The sequence below is a fragment of the Vanellus vanellus genome, assembly GCF_965231255.1.
Source record: "Vanellus vanellus genome assembly, chromosome: 5".
NCBI classification, from domain to species: domain Eukaryota; kingdom Metazoa; phylum Chordata; class Aves; order Charadriiformes; family Charadriidae; genus Vanellus; species Vanellus vanellus.
In genome coordinates this window covers 63,644,612-63,668,127 of record NC_138910.1, presented here as the reverse complement: position 1 = coordinate 63,668,127, position 23,516 = coordinate 63,644,612, and the positions used below count along the sequence as shown (strand labels likewise).

The window sequence follows — 23,516 nt, the reverse complement described above, 5'->3', positions numbered from 1 at the left end:
AGCTCGTACCTTGGTTCATTGTTAGAACTGGAAGCCGTGTTGAACGAGCAGATGGAGTCTTCTCTGCCCCAACAGTGAAGAAGGGATTTCTGCTAACCCAAGCCAACAGAAAAGGAGAGTCTCATGCTGTAGGATGTACAGAAGCTGTGCAGAAGCAGAACGGAAGCTGTGCCTTTACCTATTTACATTCATTCTGAATAAAGTGAAAATAAGCTAGAGATACTGAAGCAAGTACTGAGGAAACATAGAGGAAACAGTATGGATAATCTGTCACTGCCCTGTGAGGCTGTACATGAAGAAAGACATTGATGAAGAGGTGACTTTTGAGATGATATTCATATGAGGAGAGTCAGAGCCAATTCGACTGAACTTCCTTCTTAAAGAGAGAAGAAGCAAGAAGGTAAAACGCCTTTTTTAGAGATAAGTGAAGGTGAGCATCAAGGCTGACATTTCTGGCAGACTAAAAAGAGTAGAACAATAAAATAAGAGACAATATTGGATTATACTACAAGTGCAGTTATGCTCGTGAGAACAAATAAATGTAAATTTGACATGATGGAGAACCAGAATCATGGGAAAGACAGCACGAGACGTTTTGATCAATAGGAAAGGAGGAAATGGAGAGGAACAAGTGATCAAGGTAGATAAATGACCTGGGTCTAAATGAAAATGATTTTAGGTGTTGGAACCAAGATCAATTGAGATATTGCAGGGAAAGAAACCACAGCTAGACAGGGTCTAGATCAGAAGATATAATGAAACAGATTTCTCACTGTGTATGAATGCAACCTTCGTGATGGGGAGAAGGGTAGTATGGATGTGGCTGACAAAGGAATGCCAATAATGGGAGCTGTACAGAAACAGTGATGATTGGGCGTTCCACAGGACAACAGCTCCAAGGCAGGGAGGCCAAGGAGGTCAGCTGAAACCCCGACCTGGCCAGGAGGCAGCAGAGCTAGATATATAACCTGTAACAGACATAAACAAGGTATTTTGCAAGTATTAATTTGAAAAAGTATTTCATGGTTCAATAGAGTATTCAGAAATGACTGCAGGTAAGATTGTCCCACGATGTTTATTTAGAATGACGGTGCCTGTCATTATCACTGGGACAAGCCCGCACTCATGAATGTTTATGCTGCCCTTCCAACTTGTGTAAGATTACAGGGATAAAAGAAAGAACAGAATTTGGCCTGCATTATTTTGTCATTATCCCTTATTTAATTCATTTACTATAATCTGCTTTTAAATGCTGTCACCCTTAACTGAAATTACTGAAAGTCAGCATACTTAGCTAAATCTCAAGCTGCTGCACTGGCTTATTAGCGCTCTTAACAGAAAGTGCAAATTAGAACAACTGTTGGGAAAAAACCCACACCCCTCAACACAAACTCCCCGAAAACCACCAGAACAGCTCAGCCACTCTCGTTCTGCACCTTTCTTCTAAACTGTGTAATAGGAGGCTACACAAGTTAGCAAAAGTGGTGGAACCTGTTTCTGCTTTTAGTGTTTTTGTTAACCTAAGTGTAGCTTATTATAACGTAATAGCCAAGGGACAATGTTGCCTTGGGAACTTTGGCAACCCCAGGCTTGGTTGTTATTTACCAAGGAGTGGTGTTAGATATCTCTACATGAAGTATGCAATAAACAAAGAGTATTATAGTTCTTATTCTAGTGAACAAGAGATATATGCATTATCAAATGCAGGAGAGCTAGTCTTTATGAAAGAGCAATTTTTTAAATCTTAAAATAAAAAGCAATAATGACCAAATAGATAAAAGAAAAAAAAACGCTAAATTCTTTTATTTACAAACATGCAACTGCACTGGCTTCAGTAAAACCCTACCACTTCAAACAACAGCAAAACGGAATTCCAGTGCATAGTCTCTTTTCCCCATCCTGCTCGCTGCTGGTCAGTGGCTACAGCACAGACCAGAATCAAGTGTATTTATTTATAATCTTCTATTCTGTGCAATCCCTTTTGTTACACAATTACGCACTAAGGCAAAGCGGCGAGACAAGTTATGCTCCCCGGTGCTACTGGTGTAAATGGAGAGCAGTTTTAGGGACTCTCGGCTATTTAACTGAGTTTCCAGCAGAGCTAAGGAGAATAAGATCTTATCCAGGGATTGTAATTATTCCGCCATAATCACCGGCAGAAAATAAAGTTTGTAAGGGCTGGATCATGCTGCACAGAGGCCAGTATCTCAGCCAGCTGAGGCCCCCGGAGCAGCCGCCCCGCACGACGCGGACTCGCACGGTGCGCACCCACCGTCGCCCCGCAGCCTCCTGCCAGGGCGCCGACGGCGGAGCGATACCGGAGCCCTCCTCACACAGAGGCGCGGCCGTCCCCCGCGGACAGCGCGAGCTGGCTCGACGCCTGCACAACGCTGGTCGAACGACGATCCCCCACTGCCCCGCCGCACGATGGTCGTTACGAGTCCTAGCCGGCCGGTACCGCCGACCAAAGGCGAGCCATGCCGCGCTGCCCGCCCCTTGGCCGCAGCACGGCTGCGCGGGGCGGGGCGGGGCGGGGCGGGGCGGGGCGGGGCCGTGTCCGCTGCCCGGCCTAGCCCTCACCCGCCGCCCCGCCGGCGGACGAGCCCCACTGCCGGCTCACCGCGGCCCCGGGCCCGCCGCACCGCCTCATGTCCCGCGCGCGGGCGCTCTGGGCGGGCCTCTTCCCGCCAGTCGGCCAATAGCAGCGCACCTTCCTCCCACCGGCGCTCCCATTGGCCGAGGCGGCGGCTTCCGCCGAGGGCCGGGATTGGTGGCGGAGGGGCGGTCGGCAAAAGGCGGCAGCAGGCAAAACTCCGGCGCCTGGCGGCAGCCCGCAACCCGCGCCCCGCGTGAGTCCCCGCGCGACTCCCCGCGCGCGCGCGCGCGCGCCCCCCCCCCCCCCCCCCCCCATCCTCAGCCCCCGCCCGCCGCGCCGCGGCCGTGTCGGCCTGGGGGCGCCGGTACCGCCCGACCCCTCCGCGGAGACGAGGGGGTATCGACTCGACTCGGCGCGGCCTGCTTGTCCCTGGGGAGGCCCTAGGCGCTGCCTCCCGCCTCGTCCCGGCTGATCCCCGGTGGAGGGGCGCTGGGGGGCGGCTCCTCTGGGGCGGAGGGGTGGGGTGGGGTGGGGGAAGCCGGAGAGCCCTCCTTCTCCCTGCTGCTGGCGGCCGCGGCCAGCCGGGAAGCCCCACGCCCGCGGGCGGATGCCCACCCTTCGCGGGTGGCGTGCCTCCAGCTCTGCCGTTCCGCGCGTGGGACGTGAGGCGCGGCCGGGGACGCGCGCTGGACCCGGAGCCCGGCGGCCGCGCCCGGTGTAAGCCGGGCCGCTGTGGCGAGCTGCGGGTGTTCTCCTTGCGCCCGGCAGCAGCGGGATCGTCGGCGCGAAGGGGGACGGTGGGTGCCGGGCGGGTGTTGCCCGTCGTGTGACAGACGGGCCGGTTGTGTGGCAAATGTCAACTTGCTGCGAGGCTCAATCCGGCCACAACATTTGCTTCTCCGAAATGACGAAGTAGAGATGTTGGTATCGACCTTTATTTTTGGCGTGCCTGAGCAGCTCTCTCTAGGGGTGTCTGCGTGTGAGCTCCCGTTTGAAGGGGCTTTGCGTCTGAGTGGCAGCAGACTGCGCCAGGTAGCAGCGCAGCTTCAGCCAAGGATTCGGCAGCAGTATCGCGGATTCCTGTGTGCAAGGCTCAAATATCTGTCTCAGCCGGCCCTGAAGCTATGGGCTTGAAGCTGTCACTGTCTGTTTGGGTTTTTTTACTTATTTTTATATTATGGAGAACTTTTTTTTTTTTTTTTTAACCGGAGATGTGATTTAACTGCAAGAAAGTTCTTTGAACTGAAACTTTGGATCATTTTGGTCTTTCTCTTAGTTTTTTTTTTCTCTAATGGTGTCTTTTGAGTGTTTTTTAATGTAAAAACTAAATATCTGACTGAATCCAACCTTGTTTGATATTCCCTTTTGTAACTGTTAAGCCCACTTCCAAATTAGTAAACCACTTAATATACTCAAGTATTCTGTTCTGCAGATAGCAGCTTGTGCGTTAACATAAATGAATGGAAATGACACCTTGAGTTTCCGAGCCCCTTTCACCCTCCTCGTGGCCAGCAAGCCGTGAATGTGTTCCCATGTCAGTTAGCAGGCAGACAGAAGCGTTCATTTTCTTTTTCTGAACAAGATGTTTGTGGTCAGCCTGGAACTAGAAGAGCCTAGAGCTGAGGCTGGCGTGGGGCTGAATCAGAGCAAGTAGGCCATAGTGAGCGGCTGAGTTGCCTGTATTAATTTGCACTCCTTATTCTGCTAACGAGGCCGTGCCATTTCAGGTCTGGAACAGGCTTATCTGCCTACTCAGCACTAGCGGAGGGAGTGTCTACCTGTGAGAGACTAGAAATACCTCTAGTCTCATCCCATTAGTTTCCAAGTCGCACTCCAGCAAAGCTCCCTCAAAAAAAGAGGCTGTTGCCTGTCCCTGTTCTGGTGCACGAGGACGACAGACTAAAGGTAGCCTGGATTCTTTGGGGACAAAATATATTTCTAGCTCCACAGCTGAAACAGATGAATCCTTTAATTTGAAGCTTTTCAGAATACATTTCTGCCTGGTGGAAAAATTCAGCCAGAACTCTGAAGGTTTGGCAAAGTTACAGGCAAGGAAGATCTTTGAATGGAACCACTGTTGGGCAACTGTAAGAGGTGGTCCTTCCAGGCTCACTTATCCTGCCCTGGGGCTCTCTGCCTTTCTTTTCCTCATGAAGTACTGTTTTCCTCATAAACTGGTTGCATGGTCACATCCAGAGGGTAGTGGTCAACAGCTCAATGTCCAGATGGAGATCGGTGGCAAGTGGTGTCCCTCAGGGGTCTGTACTGGGACCAGTACTGTTCAGTATCTTCATCAATGACATAGTGGGATCAAGTGCACTCTCAGCAAGTTTGAGGATGACACCAAGCTGAGTGGTACGGTTGACATGCCTGAGGGATGGGGTGCCATCCAGAGGGGCCTGGACAAGCTCAAGAAGTGGGCCTGTGTGAACCTCATGAGGTTCAACAAGGCCAAGTACAGGGTCCTGCACCTGGGTCGGGGCAACCCCCAGTATAAATACAGGCTGCGGGCTGTAGGGGGTGAGAACAGTCCTGCCAGGAAGGACTTGGGGGTACTGATGGATGAAATGCTGGGCATGAGCTGACAATATGAGCTTGCAGCCCAGAAAGCCAACTGCATCCTGGGCTGCATCAAAAGCAGCCATCATGGCCAAGAGGTTGAGGGAGGTGATTCTCCCCCTCTACTCCTCTCTGGTGAAGACCCTATCTGGAGTACTCCAGCATCCAGCTCTGGAGCCCTCAGCACAGGAAAGACATGGACCTGTTGGAGCAAGTCCAGAGGAGGGCCACAAAAATGATGAGAGGGCTGAAGCACCTCCTTTGTGAGGGCAGGCTGAGAGAGTTGGGGTTGTTCAGCCTGGAGAAGGCTCCAGGGAGACCTTATAGTGGCCTTCCAGTCCTTAAAGGGGGCCCACAGGAAAGACTGGGACAAACTTTTTAGCAGGGCCTGTTGCAATAGGACAAGGGATAATGGTTTTAAACTAAAAGAGGGTAGATTCAGACTAGATATAAGGAGGAAATTTTTTACAATGAGGGTGATGAAACACTGGCACAGGTTGCCCAGAGAGGTAGTAAATGCCCCATCCCTGGAAAGATTCAAGGTCAGGTTGGACGGGGCTCTGAGCAACCTGATGTGGTTGAAGCTGTCCCTGCTCATTGCAGGGGGATTGGACTAGATGACCATTAAAGGTTCCTTCCAACCCAAAGTATTCTATGATTTTATGAAATAGGATTATCAGTTTTTTTTTTTTTTTTTTTTTTTAATTGTACAATATTAGTACACTGTACTAATTTACATTTCTGCTTTTGGTGTTTCCAAGATTTTGGAAGAAGCATTTCAAAATAAGCACATGCTATTATTTCCTGTTATGGGTGGAGGGCAACAAATAATTATGGCTTTTGTTGATGTGCTCTAGAAGAGAGAGAAATCTCTCATGTTGAGGAGATATTTTTTTCTCTTATAATTTCTTTCGGGTTTTCTGTCTTTGGGTGTTGTGGTATGCATTGCAGCGATTCCTGTGTGCATCGGTTCCTTGCCTTTCAAAGCAAACTTCAGGGAAAAGATAATGCTTTAATGTGAATGAGGAAACGCAGGAGATGAAAGAAAATCACTTGTGTCTAAGCTTATCCTGCAGTCTTCCTTCCCTTCCCTCTTTTTTCCTGTTACTGGAGTGGGTTTACTGATTTAGTTTTTCACCAGGGTGATGGGTGAAGTTCTGTTTTAGGTAGCACAGAGGAACTCCTCGGGCTCCCTAAATCTCATCTCGGGAACTGAGTGCAGGGCCAGGAAGTGTCTTACCAGATATGCTTGCTCCCCCAGGTGTCCAGAAGTGGTTCTCAAAATTTTGGATTTTTTACTTCAGGTTTGTTTCATGATGGAGACAGTGTTGAAGTCTCACTGTGATGAACAGCACCCTCAGCAGGCTGAAGACTTCCATGCGAAGCATGAGCAGAACAGCAAGCTTTCCGGTATGTGCTAAAATAGGGATTGCTAACATTATGTTTTGTTGCTGACATGCTTCTTTATTGCTTCAGGAAGTTTCCGGCATCAATTATAAGCCTGTCTGGTCCTATTCTATGAAGAATTAATGAAATTAAAGCATTTGAGGTTGCTTTTGGTTTTAAGACTATTCCTGCTTTTCATGCATTACAAAACTTCAGCGTCAGTAGTTTGTTACAATTTGCTAACCCTACTATTTGTTTATTACAGTATATGTTACTGTAAGAGGATACCAGAATTCCAAAAAGGCAGTCCTTGAGAATAAAATTATCTGACCAGACAAGTACACAAAAATAATATTTTTCCTTTTAATCTACTCTCACCAGCCTTATCCTTAGATTTCTTTAGATGTACCTATATGTGCATAAAAACACTGTTCTTGCTCTTGCTAGAGAAGCTGAACTACGAACATGTGCTCTCATAGTGGTTTTATTGCTCATTTTTGGGTCTTGTTGTAAATGTACTTCAATCTGGAGTTTCTGTACAATGCTTGCTCAACAGCTGTGGATGGTGAGGCAGCTTGTATAGAACGATTACTGGTTTTCCTAGAAACAGTTACCCTCTGTCAGTCCCCTGCACATCCATGTCCAGAATTACATAGAGTGATGCTGGATAATGTTTAATTGTCTTGCTTTGCAAATGCTTTTCATTCTAGGAAGTAAAGAAATTACTTTAAAATCTGCTCACCGAAAATGTTGGATGTTATTATTATGATACACTGACGGTACAATGACTGTAGGTTCTCTATACTCAGCTGGGGATTCAGGCACCCAGAAGAGAACAGATGATGTTTATACTGCTGTCTGTCAACAAGGGCAGTCACTGACTGTTTCTAGCACTTTTCGGGGTCTTTCACACAAGCAGCAGTGTTGAGTTACTAAATGCTGTCGGTGCCTCAGGTAGGCACTGCTCTGCCCTTAGATCTGTGTCACCCAGCTGTTAGTGCTCCAATACCATTGAACTTTGTCCATGCAGGAACCTGAATTCAGCATCAGACAAAACAGAGTATTTGGAAGATTTTATAGCAGTTATCGAGAGAGCTTTTTGTGATTGTTAGTATCTACCTTAGGACTGTTATACTGATGGCACAAAACAACCCAAAACCTGCTATGGAAAGTAGAAATCTGCTGGTTTCTAAAGACTTGAAAGATATGACTTTTGAGCCCTTGTTAGGAGTCTTGGTTTTTGACAGAGTTAAGTCCTTTTTCCTAACCAAACAACTTTACTGGAGAAGTGCTAGTGCAAATTTTATGTTGTAAGTTACTATCAGCATCATTTTTTTTAGTAAAAACTGAAGCTTAAGCAGCTCTCATCAGAAGTCAGGCTAAAATGCAAGCGTTGAAACAAAACTATAAGTTGCTTCATTTGGAGCAGGTTAGATAGCAAACTAGCTCTAAGCAATGTTGTTCTAACAGAGCCTGTTAGAACTGTATCGCTGTTGAAAGCAAATTTTCAGGCTCTGTCCTGTGGCTACTGACCTCTTGGGGTGAAGTTTGTGTAGGATGTTTCAGAACCCAATAACGGGATTATCTTCCTGAGGGGAAAGACCTGTCTGTGTCTTTGAGTGACGCAATAACATTTCGGTGTTCACTTCTTTACAGTTCTGTTATGTGATTTCTCTTAAGGTCTTTTAGTATTCCCAGGGAAAATGGAACATGGTACAGATGTCAGCTTTTCCCCTTACCGTATTTTCTGAAGATTTCAGAAAGATTTCTTGAATGTCTTGCATTTGTTATGTAATACATGAGGAATTTGTGTAAAAAGTTGAAATTACTCTGTAAACTAACTGGAAATGCCACTTTTTAAATGATAAAGCTTTTCATCAACAATTTTTTTTAGTAACAAAGCAACAAGAATTACAACAATAATAGATAAATTTCTTAATAAAGTTCTGAGTACATGGGCAATATGAATGCTATCAATTAAAAAAATGTTACATAGTAACTTCCTGAATTTTTAGTGTTATTTTCAACGTTTCAATTGTTAGTATATTGTCAGGAAAATGAAGTGATTCCTCAAACTTCCAATTTCCTGCTTTTCAAGGTGCTTAAGTTAATTTGTCTCTGTGATATTGGGGAATAACCAGAAAAACTGTACGGTTGACCGGTTTTCCTTAGCTTTTTCCTTTGGGGATTATTAGATACAGCGTTCTGTACATCTTGACTGTTCTTACAACACTGGTCATTTTTATCCTAGGATATTTTTAAAGTTTTTAAATATGATTCCTAGCAGAACTGATTAACCTTTCACTTGTATTCGTTGATCAAAACAGTATCTTAAATGAATATTGGCAATTTTGGTATGGAGCGTAGAGGGTTTTTTTCATTCCTGAAATATGCACCCTGAAATGACTTAAAAGGAAATAACTTGGAGAAGCAGAGGGGACAACTTAAAGGAAAAAAAATAAGTAAATGGATAGTAAGAGAGGTAGCAGGCTTCTGTACTCAAAAGTATTTTTAGTATGTTATTTTTTACAAATTTTTGAAATTAAAAAAATTACAATTGAAAGTTAACTGCAACTTTAATTGCCATCTAATTTATTGGGCTTTTACTAGGAGCAAATGGTGCTTTAGGCAGACTTAAGATTTTGTTGCTGTATAAAGTGGGATAGCATAGAAGGTTGGGGATGCATGCTAACCTGTACTTTGTTTCTAGCATATCAGTGCTATTTTGAAAATAATTCTCATTGCTTATGACTTACTGTCCGGGTAAAACATAATACATTTTTATGTATCAATACAATTTATATATTTATGTTAACTTTAAATTATTATTTATTTTTAGGATGAAATTTGTATACACATTTTTTCTTCCATTTGATTGACCTTCCAAATACAAGTCTGTGCTTACTTCTGTATAATAAAATATTCTTCACAGAAATTAGTCACAGCCTCTACATACTTCATAGCTTCAAAAGAAGTTGATTCTTATGCAGGATATAGAGAACACAAACTACAAGGATTCATAAACCAAATAGAAAACTGCATAATTTTTTAAAATAATACAGTACAACATCCTTGTTATGCCATCTAGTGATTGCAGCACAAAGTGCAGCAACTTAAATGCAGAGCAAACATATTTTTGGTGTTTACTATTTTAGGCAACAGTGTGAAAAGTTGCATTATTGATCTTGGGGGGAAAAAAAACTTTAAAAAAATTGTTTTCCTACATTTTTGATTTGCATCCCATGGATGTGCTCCTGTGCTTACAGAAACAACTATAGTTTTGTCTTTTATGAAATTGATGTTGGAAATCTCATGAAACTATTTATCAATATTTATCAGATGTTTTACTAAACAGAAGGCTTTTGCCCTCTCATGAACTGCTAGGTGGCAGACAAATAAATAAAAAAAGTATTTTTTTTTAAATGCTACAGCTTATAAGGGAGTGTGAAGAACAATAATATCAAGTATACAGATGGTAATGTCAGCAGGGATAGATACCTGTCTGCTGTTTTTTTTTCCTCTGTTTATGTGAATTCACGGTCCTATGAACTGAAGTGTGATGTGTGATCTGAAATACAGATCAGATATTGAATCAAGCAATAAATTTCTTAACTTATTTTCCCTATTCTTTCCACAGCAGGAATAAAAAAAGATATTGAAAAACTTTATGAAGCAGTGCCACAGCTTGTAAATGTTTTCAAAATTAAGGAAAAAATTGGAGAAGGTAAACACTTTATTTTACCTTGCTTTGAGTTGGATTTCTTTTGGTATTTCTAATTTAAAAGGTATAAATCTAAGATCCCAATATATGCAATTTAAGCCAAATGCCTTTTTGATTTACTTTATGGTCTCTGTAGGAGTTCTAATATGTTGCTGAGCATACAGTTGTGTTAATTAGGGACATTTTCAAGATACTTTACTTGAAAATTTCGTATGTGAAAGCCTTTCAAAAAAACCCAGCATTCTAATTCTAACAACTTAAAGAATTTGAGGTAGATTGGAGTAAATAAGTCTTAGCACTCCATTCTTTTGCTCTTTTACATGAGAAATCTATTTATATGCGGCTGTGTTTTGACATAGTTAACTGCTGTTCCTTAAGTTGGCTTTGTTTCCACTGAAACCCTGTGTGCAGAACCGGAGGAGAAGACTGAAAGATTGTAACTGCTTTATTAAAAAAAATACCTTAAGACATACAGTATCACATTTTAGAACACATGTGTACATCTTCACTTCAACAGATCCTATTGCAGATACCTGCAATAAATGTTAGGCATGACTATAAGTAGATTCTTAGGTACTTCTGAGTGTGGCATCTCAGCACTTTCTGGAACTTTACCCATTTTGTCTCTGAAATGCTTTGTGACACTCCACGCTTTTAAACAAATATATTGATAAGAAGCTGAACTATTTTACGACTGTTTTGTGATGGAATACCTGTGATGGCAGGCTAGATGGCTAAAAGTTTTTGTCACAAAAAAAAAACAACCCACGCTCCAAAAAAACCAGCTCCATTCACTACAGCAATACAAACATTTAAAAAACAAAACAAAAAGTTCTGCCTATCATAAAAAAGATAGTATAATTAAAGAAAATGTCTGGTTTTCAGTAGTGCTCTGATTTTGCTCTTGAGAGCAAACAATGCTTTTAAAAAATACCACTTGCAGTTCTGCAGCATAATGAGAAAACAAGCTTCAACTTAGGATTCCCCCTGGAGTCACGTTCATTTTAGCAGTTCTCACCACCAGAAATAATGTCTTAGGTCAACTGGGTAACCCTTGTTGCTACAATGAATTCTACTGAATGTATGGGACTCTAGATTATTTTTTTTTTAATGACTGCAAGAAGTATTTAGAGTTTTTGCTGTCATTTTGATGTATGGATGTACTTACTGTTGAACTAGCATGATGCAAAACAATACTTAAAATGTAATCAAAAGTGATTTTTACTGTTTATTCATATTGAAATATGTTCAGATATCTCAGATTATTAGAAAAAATTAACCTCCTAAGACGTATATTAGGATATCCTTCAAATTAAATAGGTGGGTAAGTTTATTGTAGTCTGAATACTCCCTTTCTCAAATGAGTCTATCGTGTTCTGTCTATGCGGTAATGCTCTGGGCAAACAAATAGTAAAGTTACACATCACGTGAGAAGTCTTACTTCATAGATAAGGTAACAGAATTAGGAAAAATGTAGCAATTTCAGAAGTGCTTTGAATAGTAAAGGCAGTGCTTTCCAGATTAGCATTATATAGCCCGCTTACATCGTAGGAAGAGAAGAGTTAGATGTCAGATGAAAGTAAGCTACCTAAACAAGAAAGCAAATCAAAGATAGGAAATTTACATTCAAAGAGCTCTGTGTCCCAGGCAAGTTAGACAGTGTTATATTTGCATTTTTACTGACATAAAAAACTTGTATACAAGATCACTGAATTCAGTAGTAGAAAAAAAGAACTGCATTTTTCTCTTTTAGAATTTGCGTTTGATGTAGTATCAAGTATACTGCAGGATTGTGAACAGTTAGATCACTTCTGTAAAAATCTGAATTGACCTAATTAAAAATGCTGAACACTTTGTTTTTCTCCCTTCTTTACAGGTACTTTTAGTTCTGTTTACTTGGCCACAGCACAACTACAAACAGGATATGAGGAAAAAATGGCTCTGAAACACTTGATTCCAACCAGCCACCCTCTGCGAATTGCTGCTGAACTTCAGTGCCTCACAGTAGCCGGGTACGTAAACAAAAAAATGGTGACTGTCATGACTGAACTCCTCAACACTGTCTCATTGCTCTGTATTTATTTAAGTTTTGGCACTTCACTTGCTTTTTTTTAAATCACAGAAACGTACATTCTTTCTATCAAGAGCAAATAAGAAATGGAGTGTCTTACCTGTAAGGGATGCCTCTTTCTGCTAGTCCCAGTTTGTGGATGGTGCTGTATTTTCCATCGGAGAAGTTCTATGATGCATCTCTGAAATAACAAAAAATCCAGTTCAGAAATGTGTGGAAAAAAGAATCTCTTCCTAAAAAGTGTGGGTTTAGGAATGAATGCTTGTTGCCAGAGGGTGCTGAATAGCACCTTCTTATAGTAGTTGGTACCATGAAGGTTAGGTCCTACATTAATTACAGCGTTCACTACAAACCGTGGCCCCACAAATAATCTGTGGAGCCCTCATTGCAAATTGCAGAACCCAAATGGAACATAGCAATGAGAGGCAACAGCATGACTACTGACTGCTGATAAGATTGCTGTCAAAATATAAACTAGATTATAAAAGAAAGCCTGACTGAAGTTTTTAAGAAATAAAGGAATATAAACATCCAGCTTCTGGTCTTTATTCAGTGACATTACTTTTCTTCTAGGGGACAAGATAACGTTATGGGAGTTAAATATTGCTTTAGGAAGAATGATCACGTGGTTATTGTTATGCCATATCTGGAACATGAATCCTTCTTGGTGAGTCCCAGGCTTTTTATGTGCAGTAAAACGTTTTAATTAAAAGCAGCCGCATAATTACAGTATCCAAATAATCTTTCAGGACATTTTGAATTCTCTTTCCTTCGAAGAAGTGAGGGAATACATGTTTAATCTGTTTAAAGCATTGAGGCGCATTCATCACTTTGGTATTGTTCACCGTGACGTCAAGCCCAGTAACTTCCTCTACAACAGGCGGCTAAAAGAGTAAGTCCAGATGACTATATTGTGATCTCATCTGGGGAAGTGTGCCTGGCAGAACAGAGTCAATTAGGCTTTTTTCCTTCAGTTGTATAACATGTGCTTAAGTAATAAAGCTAAAGAAGATATATATATATTTTTATTTGTAAAACTTTTCTTTCTGTGTTTGGGGATTTGAGGAGGGAAGGAATGTTTTTTTCATACTTAATGTATGCCTCATACAGTGATAAGTACCTGAAAAAATGAAGATTTTACTATTGAGTAGAAGTACTACATTTTTTAATAAGAATGAGAAGGATAAAATCTTTTTTTTTTTAATAAGAATGCTAATAGGGACTTGTGGTGCATAGGCTTATATTTGTAAAATTTTACTCATGGATAGAGTAAATCTGATACAGATAAGACAGCTGGATTTGGGCTGTTTTCACCTTATACTGAATTAATATTTACAACTAGTAGAGTTGGGTTTTCTGCCTGCAAGTTACAATATTTAAAGACTGTAAAAAGTGAGGTACGGTTGTTTTTTGTGAAGAGCTGAAATGGATAGAATAAGGTACTGTTTCAGTGCTAGCAGTCCTACAGCTGTATTGGTGAGTATCATGCTATGTACAACTGAGACAGTGAGGTGCTAGAGTATGTCCAAAGAGCAATGAAGCTGGTGAAGAGTCTAGAGCACAAGTCTTATGAGGAGCAGCTAAGGGCTGGGGCTGTTCAGCCTGGAGAAAAGGAGGCTCAGGAGAGACCTGATCGCTCTACAACTACTTGAAAGGAGGTTGTAGCAAGGTGTGGGTAGATCTCTTCTCCCAAGTAACAAGTGGTGGGACAAGAAGAAATGGCCTCAAGTTGCGCTGGGGAGGTTTAGATTGGCTACGAGGAAAAATTTCTTCACCAAAAGGGTTGTCAAGCATTGGAACAGGCTGCCCAGGGAAGTGGTGGAGTCGCCATCCCTGCAGGTATTTAAAAGATGTGTAGATGTGGTGCTCAGGGACATGGTTTAGTGGGACTTGGCAGTGTTAGGTTTACAGTTAGACTCGATGATCTTAAAGCTCCTTTCCAACCTAAATGATTCTATGTAGTGAAAGTTTGTGGGGGAGATTTGATTATATTTTGCCAAACCACAGCCTTAAAAATTTGAGATACTGATTTATTTATTTATTTATAAAATGTGTCAGCTTGAATTAATACTGTTGTTTTGCTCTTCAAGCATTGGTTTGAGCCTTAATCTCTACTTTGGGTGTGGAAGCCACGGAGCTGAGTTTGTCTAAGACTCAGAGACAGCCGGATTGTCTCTGCACCAGTTATAACAAAAAGTAACTCTTTTAAAGACAGGTCTGAAGTGGGAACTAATGTAGTCTTACCTGTTTGAAGACTGAGGTAAATTCCAGTAGTATTGATTGAAGTCTGGCAAAACTCTCAGTGTTGTTAGTCTTGTCTGTCTTCACTGCTACATTTGTGCCTCTGGCCATGGGAATCCTGCAAGGGTCAAGTCACTTGTACTTGACTGTTTGCTTAAGGTTTGGAGCTGTAGGACTAGAACAATCCCAGAAAGGAGTTGCTGGGGATATTTTTTTTAACAGCATTGGAGAAAGTATGCACTTGAAAAGATTTTGGGACTAGAAACGATGAAGTAAGATGGGTATAGGGTAAAAACATTGAGGGGATAAGTAAGACAGGGTAAGAGGAGGAGAAGGAGGAAAATAGGACTGTGATGCTGGCAACAATACAGATAAGCAACATATGTAGTAAAATGTAAAAGAAAGTAAATAAGTAATGAATAGTAAATTGAACTGATTGATGGATACTTTGTGATTCTTGATTCTAAATGTGTGTCTTTCAGGTATGCCTTGGTAGATTTTGGCTTGGCACAAGGAACCCCTGATACGAAAATTGAACTTCTCAAAACTACCCACTCTGAAGCCCAGCAGGGAAGTTGTTCGCAAAATAATCCCACCATAGCCTTGGGAAATGGGGTTTCTGTCAGTGTCACAGCACCTAAACAGATAGCTCAACAGTCAGCCTCAAAAGCAGCTGATAAAAGGTCCAGCTCACTTTCAAAAATACAGATAAAACAAGGAAGAGGAGGAAAGGTTCTCAGTCTTTTTCATTAATATTTTTGTATGTTTAATGTATTACTTCATCCAACAGGGGGAGATGTAATACCTGAACAAAAGTTGTGCATGCATATCTGGCAGGGTCCTAATGTGATGCACAGAATCACAGTTTACATATCAAAGTGTTTTACATAACCCTGTTGGCATCATTCACGACCTATTGAATATAATACAATGCCGAAGGCTGTAGAAAACCCTAGCATGGGTTACTATTTAGACAGCCTTAAATCTTTTTTTTAAGTGACATGCACTGTGGAACTCCTCCCCAAGCCAATTATGCAACTAAACATAGATGAATAATAACAAATGCAGTACAGATGACGTTCAGATTGTCTTGGGGCACTTGTGAGGTGTGATTAGTTTTGTAAGCATATTTGCTGTTCTGTCTAGACCGTGTTTTCTTCATCCACAGTAAACTGATGCCTGAAAATGACTTACCATGCAGCTGTTCTTTTTTATGTCGCTTCACACATTTTTTTTTGAACTGTCAGTATCCAGCTGACTGTGTGTTAGACAGGATCCTTATTGTCCTTTTTGTTGGTATTGTAGGAGGATTCTGCGCACCATTCTGTCCAGCGCTCTGTCTTTGGAGAGAGGAATTTCAACGTCTATAGTTCCACGTACCAAGAGAACTCTAGTACAAAAGTAAGAAGTATGACTCATGAGTGAGAGCAATCTGTTACATATTTGAAAAATTATAGAACTGGTTGTTCTGTAAGACTGGACACTACTTCAGGATGCTGTGGAACTGAAAGTTTTTCAGCAGATTATTAAATGTGTCTTTGCTGAAAAGCCTGAAGAACTTTTCATTTCTGTTTCAATCCCTTTTGAAACTCTTAAAGAGCTAGTTACGTAGCTGTCTCCCTTGCTGATCTTGTTTGTATGCTAAATTAATCTTTTTTCCTACACATGTATCTATGCAACTAAGATGTACTTGTGAAACTTTTTTTTTTACTTTGCAGTTGAAGCTGGAGAGAAACCTTGTAATAAATATTTTCCTGTACTTTTTGTAATTAGTATTTAATATGACAAGGGGGAGACCCCAACTAAATTAGAGGGTTTGGCCAACAGTGATCATCTTAAGTCAGTGCCTGCGTATTGCTGTTGCATTTCATATACATTGTTTTTATTCTCATGTTGAACCAAAAGAATTCATGAAACATTATATTAACTTGAAAAATACTTGTCTTGTAGCTTCAGAATATCTAATACGTATATTGTTTTTTAGTAAACACTGAAAAATGTTTTCTGAAGGGGAAGGGGAGGAAATCAGGATATTCAGAAAGCTCTAGTGTCTGTTTTATAGGTGTTGTGATATTGTTAGAATTGGTTGCTGTCTTCTGTTCTAAAATTGCAGCTTCTTGCTGATGAGTACCCGTTCAGTCTTAGTATTTTAGGAACTGGCCTACCTATGTAAAGGGAAGCTTCTTAAAGATGTCACCTTCTGTGAAATATCTACATTGCAGCTCATAAAACAGTCGAAGATGATAGATGTTTCGTCTCGGAAGTTAGTAACAAAGAAGAAGATCGCTTCTACCAAAACAGTGAACAACGGGGCAGCCAGGAAAGCTGCCAGTGGTTGTCCCTCAAACCTGACCTGTGACTGTTTCGCAACAGATAGAGTTTGCAGTGTTTGCCTTTCAAGGTAATTTGCTTTGATAATGTTGTAAAATTGTCTGCTGTGCTGTCAAGCAAGGTCAGAAACTTAGATTTACTAGGCAGCTGATTTAGTAGGTGAAAGATAGCGTTTGATCTGTGCAACCCTTAAAATGCAGAGTATGCTCTTTTTAAGCAAGATTAGTGCATGGAATCCATGGAATAACTGGCTCACTGCTTTCTGCAGCAAGAGAGAATCACTGTTAACGATTTTGTTGTTGTTATATTTAATTATCCACCTAGGTGTGTTGTAGAAAATTGCTTGAGTTAATTACAACACTTAAAGAAGACAATACATGAATCTGTGATTAGTAGTTATCTAATAGGCCTAAATCATGCCAATGGTTTGGATTCTGGAAATCGTGAAATGTAGAATAAAAAGGAAACACGATTGTTTTGTATTTGTTCATTTAAAAAATAATTTCAGTTTTAATAATAGACAGGTCAGTGAATCTTAATAACTTGGTTCAACTCCATCCCTCTGCAGTTAGTTTTGGTTATGATCTGCTATTACCTTTTATCCACGCATTAAGGAACACAGATTAATACAGAGAATCTTGCTTACTAGGCATAGTCATGAAACCGTGGGGTCACTCTCTTCCCAGACGAAGATAGCAACTTCCATTTCAGAAGTAGGAGACATGAGGAATTTGCCATACTCAAAAGAGAAGTGGCCCATAGAAGGAGGGCGCTTTGAGCCATAAAAGAAATCTCTGGGAAGTTTTGCTGTGTTTTAAATGATCTCACACCTTTTAGTTAATCTGACATAAAGTAAATTCTTGTCAAGCGAATCTTAGTTTGCTGTGGACTAATACAAAGCTAGAGCATCCACATTCAAAGATCTAGTGGATTTTTTTACCTTTGGTTAATTAATCTCAACTTTAGTTTCCTATGAAAACAAGCCTTTAGCAAAAACGATGCTGCTGTTGAATGAAAAAAGGTCATTGTGAGTGAAGTATATAAGTATTTCTGTGTTATTACCTTATGCTAGATAATACAATAATATAATAGATAATATAATAAGGCTGTTATCTTATACAACAATCATTTAATGCCAGATAATTATAAGGTGCTTCAAACTTCTGTAAAACTTGAGTAAGGCGGGGTTAGGCTGTTGAAACATCTTACACAAGTATATTTTAATATTAAGCATTATTATAATTAGAACTTGCTTATCAACTTTTATATTTGTTTGTCTCTTATTACAAGGTGTCAGCAAGTTGCTCCCAGGGCAGGAACACCTGGATTCAGAGCACCAGAAGTATTAACAAAGTGCCCCACTCAGACCACAGGTACTGCACAACAGACTGGGACTATGCCTTTTTTCACCTTTTGACCCTTCTCACTTATGCATATTGTATTGTCTTTTTTATGGGAGGGGTTTTGTTTACATGTGAATTTTATTTTGTTATCCCTTCCAACACTTATAAAGCACTTCCTGATTTTAATTAAAAACTTATTATTCAGACTAAAATTAAGTTAGGAATATTTTTCCTGTGTTTAAAACTTGAATATGTCTTTATTCATTTGAGGTGCAGTGCCATATGCTGAAGTTGAATAGAATGTGTTTTAAAAGAAAGCAAAGCTGTAATTTTTATCATGTTTCTTGCCTTATTAGCTTATTTATTCAAGTAAAATCTTGAATAAATCTGGGGGAGAGGACATACTTTAGACAGATTGTCACATATAGTTTGGTGTCATAGCAGGCATAGTTAATGGTGTAATTCCAAATGTGTTTTAGAAAGCATCGGTTAATAATTTTTATCAGATTTTTTTCCTTTTTACTAGTGCTTTAAATAGCTGGTCTGTAAACATCATAATTTTTTCATACTAAAATTTTAATTTCTCAGGGTTAAAAACTATGAAGTTGATAAGTTTCAGTAGTCTGGGTCAATATCAGAGCAGAGGGATGGTTAATATATTAGCTGGTGCAAGTAGGATGGGAGATGTTGTGCCTACCTGGAGAACGGAGGACCAATAAAAGCAAAGTTACATGTTAAACATTTGGTGTATGACCAGGAGTTTTGACTTATGAAAAAGGGGGACAAATGCCCTGAAAAATTAGATTTAAAATAACAGGTTTTAAGCCACTTTTTTTCTGAATGCCTTTGAGAAAATTGTCGATTTTCAGTACTTAAAGTGTGTATACACACTCAGAATAGACTTAACAATATGTTTGATCAGCTTATCCCTAGATAGCTTAATGTTGTTTGAAACAACATCCATGTTGTGGGTATGACTGGGGTTTTGAAAAGTATGGCAGCCTGCTTGGAGCTACTGTGCCTGTGCTGTAACAGCCAGCTTTATGGGCTAGAAGACGTCCAGAAATCCAGGACAAGTTTAGACAATCTCTGAATCTGTCTAGACAGAATTTAGGCAGAAAGAAGACATACCTAGGAAATCTTGGACACATGCTAGTGTTAAATATGCTTTCAGACGGCTTTCTGTTCTCTAGGGTAATGGAGAGCGGGATTAGAGAAAATATGGGTAAATCTGGAAACCCTTGGGTGTGGCACAGACAGCCATAAAAGTACTGAGTCAGTGGTGCCGAACTCTTGTAGTATGTCAACAAAGGCCTTAATTAGAATTGGTTAGGCTAATACTAATATTTATGAGATTATGTTGTATTTGAACTAACAAACCTTCTTGTCTGCTTCCATCTGGGGCTGCTGTAGTCATCTCCTGGTATTCCTGCCAATCTTACTACTAGTTCTTATCTCTGTGCTGAGACCGAGTTACCAGCTGGATCCAGGTGACTCTCACCAAAGCTACCATAGTGCACCTGGCCCAGGTTCACAGTGCAGGGAATACAACCTAAACTCCCAAGCTGATGCTACACAGGTCCGTTACACTTTAACTTCATTTGTCCCTCTGCTCCCAAAGGCATAGAGAGGAATCATGATTTTGATGTCATTGCACAGGATCTTGCAGTCTGCTGATGATCCCAGCTCTGCCGGAATTGTAGGGCCAGGATTTACTATCTATTCAGATATATAATGTCTATTAATTTCAGCAAGAGTTAAGTAATTAAACATCTTTAAAGGTCTTTACCTTGATGACTCCAGCTCTCCCAACCACATACTCCAGGTGATGCACAACATCTCAAACAGACAATATCGTCTTTTCAACAGTGATACAGTAATGCTAAAACTTTTTTTGCAGGAACTATGAAGATACAATTTTTTCCACTGTAAATTGTGCCAAATTATTAACTTGGATTTTTATTTTTTTAATAAAAGACTTAAAATCTGGTTTTGCAACTGAAGTCAACATAATACCTTTTTTCCAAAGTCCTGTGATAATAGTGTTTCTAACTAAAATGACAAAATTAATTACTGCCTATTTTACTCCTTAACTGTTTTGAAGAGAAGTAGAATAACTATGCCTTTATTTCCCAACTGTTAATTTTTCTCCTTCGAGTTTGAGAATCTTTCAAACTCTCCTTCACTTTCCTTGCCATCTCTCAAAACGTGCACCTTAGTGAGCCAAAAAATTATGGCAGACAGGTATTCTCATAACTTTCAGTATTAAAGTTTCCATCATGCTTTGGCGTCCATCCCCAGAGTACTCTCTGTACTCTTCATAACACAATGAAAGTGATTAATAACTTCTAAGTATTACAGTTCTTAAACTGGCTATCTTGTCAAGTGATTTCATATTAGAGAGGAACAAAGTTCATAGTCAGATAAATTTTTTGTTACTGCCTAACTGTGGCAGCCTCGGTCCCAGAAAAATTCAGGTTCATATTAATTTGTGAGTTATTCTTTATTTATAATCTTTATATAAGCAAACTTAAATAAGTATCAAAACTTGCCAGTATTTCACCCCCTCTCATCTCCCTGGGTAAAACACCCTCAAACATTGTTTTGGTACATTTTAAGTTTAGCAAGTGAATGGAATTACTCATATGAAAAATTCTGTGGAAAAGCTTAAACACTCCCTCTGCATCAAAGCAGGAAATTATTCTTCAATCTAATCATAGTAATTTCCACTGTATGCTGAAGCGTTATCTATGTGACCAAAGTCAGTAAGTAATTCAGAACATAACTTTTTCTGATAGAAACTTTTGAGGTCATAATTTCTTTTTAAAGAAGGTTGTGATTTTGTTTGTGATGAAATCGTGAGTTTAGTTATTACTAAGTTTGCTTTCAATTGCAGCAATTGACATGTGGTCTGCAGGAATTGTATTCCTTTCTCTGCTCAGTGGACGGTATCCATTTTACAAAGCAAGTGATGATTTAACTGCTTTGGCACAAATCATGACAGTTCGTGGATCCAGAGAAACCATTCAGGCTGCTAAAACTTTTGGTACGCAAACCTTAATTATGGGGAAAAGGGGAAAATGTATGCTTGGCCTGCCATTTAATGCAGTGACTTACAATCTGTGATTTTATTTATTTTTTTAATATATACAAATATATTTTTAGGTTTGGGAGTCATTTTGGAGGTAAATCACACCTTTTGCTTGTAAAACGCTAAAAGTGCTAATCTATATATACACAGAGTTTTAAGAAAGTTTTGTATTTTTCTGTCTTTCATAACTTGTATATGGGGTACTTTATGCCAGAGGTTTCCCAACCTGTCTACTGCTTTTCACTAAGTCAGGGCCATTTGAGGTGAAATATGTCAACTAAATGTTTTCTACTGGCATTTGGTTAGAATTCTTGAGGCAGTGTTTCTATTCCTGCAAAACTTGCCCTGGAGGCTTAAGTCAATATGACTTAATATTTATATGATGTAAACCTTGCTTTCCTTTCTCCCCCACCCCCCTCGCCCCAAAGGGCTATTAAAAAAAAAAAAAACCAAACCCCAAACCCAACAGCTGGCCTGTTTAAAACCAACCAAAAAAAAAAAAAAAAGACGTGGAAGCTACCACCAACACAAAACACAAAAAACCCCCCGAAAATAACCATTCTCCTAATTGTCTGCAAGCCTAATGCTGCAGCACTTGCCACCTGGTACTGTAACTGACAACATCAATTTTCATTCTCCAGACAGAAGTGTAAAAATCAAGGTATCTAATTTTCTTCAGTTCTGTTAAAGTGACAGTGAAATGCAAAAAGATGGTGTGTGGGGTGGGTTACAGCCTGTCACTACATAACTTCAAAAACAAACCTAAACGGGTTTGTTCTGAGCAGAACTGAGGCGGTTATCCTTCTGACTTGCTGGGGCTATTGCTGTATAATATGGCTGGTTTGGAGGAGTGGGGGGGGTTGGATTTGGGTTTTTGATAGGTTGACTTTTTTTTTTTTTAATACTGGTTACACTTCAAGACATGACGTTTCTCTGAAAGTATAATAAAATGCCACTTACTGTAAAATGTTTTTTTTCCAGGTAAATCAGTTCTGTGTACCCAAGTTGTCCCAGCACAGAACTTAAGAACCCTCTGTGAGAAGCTGAGAGGAACAAATAGCAGCTGTAAGAGATCCCAGAGTGAAGTGCCCAGCAAGTCCGTAAATGAGTCAGCTTTGCCAGTTGCAATAGACAAACTGTGTGCTCCTGAGACACTTGGAAAACAAATTCAACATTTGAAGAGCTTTCAGGAAGGTGATAGTGCTGTGGAAATTAAGGCAACAGACATGAAAGGATGGGATCGGGTTCCTGATGAAGCATATGACCTACTTGATAAGCTACTAGACTTAAACCCTGCAACAAGAATAACTGCAAAAGAGGCTTTGCTGCATCCTTTTTTTAAAGACATGAGACTGTGAGAAGATACCATATTCTATTATTGCTTTCATATGTTTTATGTGGAAATTAAGTACTGAGGTAGTTTTACCTTGCTGCCCTCAACATTATGCTCGTTGAAATACCATCACACTGTGCACAGAACTACTGAAATTTTGTATTGTACAGTTAGACTGCAAATGTAAATTTACTTTAAGAAATACTTGCAGATGTAAAAGTTACATAAACATCACTAACATGGTCTTATCCTGAGAGACTTCTGAGGGGTTATCACTGTGCATACCCATTCTCCAAGAAAGTTAACTTTGATTAAAAAAAAAAAAAAACTACCCCAAAAGAAAGTTTCACAAGCTCTATGCTTAATTCTCGAGATACTGCCTTAAAATTTACAAATTTGCCTTAAGGTATGACTGAAATAAGAAAGTGCTTGAGAGACTTTTTTCCATACTTGCATATCTCTGCTTTGTTCCCGATTAGTACATGGGGGACTCAAAATGGAACAGAGCGCGTTAATTTTGTTCAGACTTTTTCAGAGAACAGTATTACTTTGGGAGTGTTGCTAGAGGAGAGGCCAGGTGCTTGAGGTTATATCATCAAAAGAAAAGTGTAACTGTTTTAAAAATACCTTTTTGTTCCTGTCTGGTCTTTCCTAGTTAGGCAATAGTAATAAACGCAATTACTCGTTTTGCATAGCCCATGTTTCCTCAGTGCCATGGGTAACTGTCAATCTTCACCAGCTGCCTTCAGAATGTCTCATGTGACATGCATAGGTTTGATTTCTGTTACGGAAACGGATTTTTTTTAAGGAATATCTGTTAAATAAAGGATTTGTTTTTATAACT

General features: G+C 40.1%; 1 protein-coding gene across 1 annotated transcript; it reads left to right on the top strand.

The window, feature by feature from the left end:
• The first annotated feature begins 2,796 nt into the window (after positions 1-2,796).
• CDC7 (cell division cycle 7) lies at positions 2,797-23,516 on the top strand. The gene is made up of 12 exons (XM_082483519.1): positions 2,797-2,849; positions 6,460-6,565; positions 10,179-10,265; positions 12,139-12,274; positions 12,907-13,000; positions 13,083-13,225; positions 15,057-15,306; positions 15,880-15,975; positions 16,797-16,975; positions 18,196-18,278; positions 21,145-21,294; positions 22,321-23,516. Exons 2-12 carry the CDS (start codon positions 6,469-6,471, stop codon positions 22,695-22,697), a joined length of 1,692 nt encoding a protein of 563 aa, XP_082339645.1. The 5' UTR covers positions 2,797-2,849; positions 6,460-6,468; the 3' UTR covers positions 22,698-23,516.